At 42.4% G+C, this 4,169-nt stretch overlaps 1 gene segment (V, D, J or C); it reads right to left on the reverse strand.

Annotated features, from left to right (window-relative positions):
• Window positions 1–971: 971 nt before the first annotated feature.
• LOC148152762 (T cell receptor beta variable 12-4-like) lies at window positions 972–2,524 on the reverse strand. The segment is given in 2 exon segments: window positions 972–1,724; window positions 1,855–2,524. Coding segments are annotated over 2 exon segments (420 nt in total).
• Between the last annotated feature and the right edge of the window lie 1,645 nt (window positions 2,525–4,169).

Genomic DNA, 4,169 nt, shown 5'->3' on the forward strand with positions numbered 1-4,169 from the left:
CCGCTGTCATCAGGCTGCAGGTCCTTCACAGTCAGAGCTCCGGTCTCTATGGCGTCTTTGACTGCTGAGTATTTGCTCTGCAGGTTCTCTCCGTAGTCGAACTGCCCACCGAACGCCGTGTACACAATGAGGGTCATGGTCTCCCCTGGTCGCTGTCGGTACCAGTACATCTGGGTATGAGAAACGTCTTTTTTGTGGCTGCATTTCATCTCGGTCGATTCGGACTTCAACCTCCAACTGATGGTGGGATCCTGGATGACGTCCTGGCAGTGAACTGTCAAGAAAAGAAAAAAAATATATTTTATTTAAAATAAAATCAAGTTAATTTACACTAAATTTCTTTATTGAAAGACTAAATTCTAGAAAATATTCAATATTTCTAAATTTACCTTGAATTCTCAATGAAGAGAGTAGAAGTATAAGAATTTGCAACATCGTTTTAATTTAAATATTCAGTGTTTAGAATCTGTCGCTTTGTGGTCCAACAGAGATGTGCTGAATATTTCTGGGAGGATAAATAACGTGTCGCTTCACAGAAGCTCCTCCCCTTTTAGAAAGAAGAACGAGAGGTTGATCAAAACGAGTCGATCCAGGTGGAAATCTGTCAAACGTTAACTGAGCAGCAAAGTAAATGTTTTACTCAAATGTTCTGTATCACAACCCATATAGTCATGTACCACAGAAAACGTAATTATAAATTGCTTGGTTCGGCAGACAGTGAGGTTTTTGTACTGATGAGCCGTGGCTGTGCAGCACTGTGGTAACTGGCAGCACAGAAGTAAACCCCACTGCTGCTCTCATTCAGCTCCTTAATCATCAGAGTGCAGGTCTGGTCTCTGTCCGCACTCCCTTCCATCTTCACATCCACTCCAGGTTCTAGAAAGCTTTCTCCCAAAAACCGATACCCCAGCAGCTGCAGCTGTTTGTCCTCTAGTCTCTTGTACCAGAGGATTACATTGTAGTTCTGGACACTGTGGGAGCAGCTGATTCTGGCTGCTTCTCCTCGATTTTCCACAATGTTCAACGGCGTCTGGCGGACCTGATTGCCAAGAGAAACTCCTGTAGAGGAAGACGCCCCAAATTACAGTCAGAAAATTCAACTAAAACATCAACAGTGGACCTCTGTACCGAAAGCTGTGGTCACCTGAAAACAGCACAGCGTTGAGAGCGATTATCAAGAGTTTGACTCTCATTCTGTTGGTTATTATTGTGTGATGTTCTCAGCAGCTCAACAAGTTGCTCTTCGTCTTTTCCTTTGAGGCGACAGCAAAAAAACCCCCCTGCTAGGTGGGCGTGGTTAGACCAGACGTGAATATTATCACATTAGTCATGACACATGGTCTCGCCTCATCAAAGGAGGTGATACAGCTGCGCGGGAGTGTGAGGAGGTTTATGCACTGGGGAGCAGAGACATGCAGCACTGTGGAAACGGGCAGCACAGAAGTAAACCGCGCTGCTGTCTGGGCTCAGTCCTGTAATGGTTATGGTGCACGTTTTGTCTTTGTTGGCGTCGCCGTCTATTGTCACGTTCAGCTCCTTGTCTGGGAATGAAGCGGTTCCATACATGTATCCCAGCAGCTGCAGCTCACGGTTGGCCGTCTGCCTGTACCAGAGGATTTGATCGTAGCTCTGAATGCCGTGGGAACAGCGGATGGCGAGTGTTTCGCCTCGGTGTTTGAAAGTGTGGTCAGGAATTTGGACAATTTTTTCACTCAGAGAGGAGCCTGTGGGAGAGGCGACGAAAAACGAGAAATGACTGGGAAGCATGAGTTCAAACCAAAGGAAATTTTACGTTATTTTGAAAAAAAAAAAAAAAAAAGAAGTCAAAATTCATCCTCAAAATCAGCAGTTTACCTGAAACCAGTAGGGCCTGCAGGCTTATGCAGCAGAGGAGGAACATTGCCGGTTCTGGTTGGGGCCAGTTTGCCCTGAATCTCTGTTGTAATCACAGATCTAAGCCATCATGGGAGGAGCCTTCATGTCTCCTCCTCTTTCCAAAAGTCAAACTGCTCTGATTTTGCATTTTTACATTCATAATAATCTTGAACTTACCAGATTCAGAATTGGATTCCACAGAAAAAAACAAATACCAACAAGGCTAGAGAACCTTTCTGTTGTTCACTGTAGCCTCAACAGACTAATAATACATCTAAGTGTTTAAATAGCTAAAATTATTCAAATTAAACCTTCCTGGATGTTAAATTTCTGGAGTAATATGCTTAACAAGTCATTTCAACTATAATTTATTTTTAAAGTACAGCAATTACTGAAAGAAATGTAACAGTTTATTTTTCTAGTTATTTTTAGTAATTTTTCCCAACCATACTGCTTTCTAACCATACACCAAATATTTATTATGTAAAAGAAATGTCATACTTTGGTGATGAGTTAACATTTTTCAATTAAACTGTAACCAAAATAAAAATTATTCACAGCAGTATCGTTGGAAAAACACCACCCTCTAGTGGGCAAAATAAGATTACACATCTCATTATGATCAGCCTCTCCTCCCCTGTGGTTTTGTTGAATACTATGTTATCAGCAGGTGAACGATGGTTCCCTCGGTAACAGAGAAGGTTGCATCACACAGACTTTTTGTAGAGGGGGAGACATGAAGCGAGTCACTGTGTCTACTAGCTGCACAGTAATACATGCTGCTGTCTTCTGGCTGCAGTTTCTCCACATGGAGCTCAGATTTCTTTGAGCCGTCTCCTTTTATATTGAAGTGACCTTTGAATTCATCCTCCATTGTTGGACTTTCGTACAAAGTATGACCGACTAACTTGAGAGCAGAGCCGCCAGTCGGCTTCTGGTACCACAGGATCACGTTGAATGAGCTGACTGAGTGGCTGCAGGTGATTGTTGCAGGACCCTGAAGAGTTCCTAATATTGATGGTGGATCCTGCTGGACATCACTGCTCAGAGAACAATCTGTGTTGAAAGGAAAAAAGAAAATTAAGAAAGATGGACGTGAAAATAAACTTATCTTTAAAACGTCTGGAATCCAACCTACAGCAGCAGCAGAGCAGCAGCAGAGTGATGCTGCTGAGGTTTCTTGTCATGGTCTCTGCAGCTTCTGTTTGTCTCTACAGGGACCGACATGCTCAGCACATTTTACTGGTTGTGATGGGCTGTGTGCTGAAGGCGGAGCTTCGGAAAGAACAGGAGCTTCTTAAAGAGACAGAGGCCCAATTTCAAAGCGTTAATTGGCAAAATCATTTTTTTTGTAATGTTTTATATAATAGCATTTTTATAATAAATGAAGGTAACATAGTTACTTGATTGTGCTATAAAATGGTATTATGTGGCTAGAAAATACATAATACTGCTCATTTAACATAATATAAGTATAATGCTCCATTGTTTATGACCCATTTTTACTTCTCCAAACAGATAACCTCCCATTACCGTCTTTTTATCCATTTAGTGATTATGGAAATTTCAGCACTTCAAAACACAATTCAACATCAAAGGCCTTGTTTTTCTGGATTTCTTACCAAATTCACTTTGTTCATAGTGAGTTTATATGAGTAATAATAATAACAAAAGAAACTTTGTACATTCAGCAGACGTTTCCAATCAGACAGCGACAGTATGAGTGGTAAAAAACAGAAACACAGACGACTCCATTGCAGTGAGTTAAACTCAGAGTGTGATGTCGGCTCATCACTGGAGATGTGAACCGTCGGATACGGGAGTGTGTCTCTGAGACTGTGTGTGGTTCCAGCTGAGGGGAGAAGTGCTCTGAGGTTTTTGTTCGTCTCTCCCGTGTGGTTTCATCACTGTGTTGACTCACAGCGCAGAAGTACAAGCCTTTGTCTTCAGGCTTCAGGTTCTTCACTGTGAACGATCCTCTCTCGGCTTCAGTCTTGGACGCTGAGAATTTATCTTTACTGAAATCTCCAAAGTCGTGGTCTTTTGAAGCCGTCGACGTGAACACGACGAGTTTCATGGTTTCTCCAGGCAGCTGTCGGTACCAGTACATCTGGAAATAGTCAGCACCCTTGGTCTGACTGCACTCCATCGTTGCATCTTGACCCACAGACTTCCACAGCATCGGGGTTTGGGAAACATGGCTTCCGCCGACAAAACCTGGGTTGAACAGAGCAGAAATGTCTTGCAAAATGTTGATCAAAACATAATTTTTTTTTTAATCTAAGTATCTTTTT

Source organism: Poecilia mexicana, unplaced genomic scaffold (genome assembly GCF_051168715.1).
Source record: "Poecilia mexicana isolate PSO_F unplaced genomic scaffold, ASM5116871v1 scaffold_22, whole genome shotgun sequence".
Taxonomy (NCBI): domain Eukaryota; kingdom Metazoa; phylum Chordata; class Actinopteri; order Cyprinodontiformes; family Poeciliidae; genus Poecilia; species Poecilia mexicana.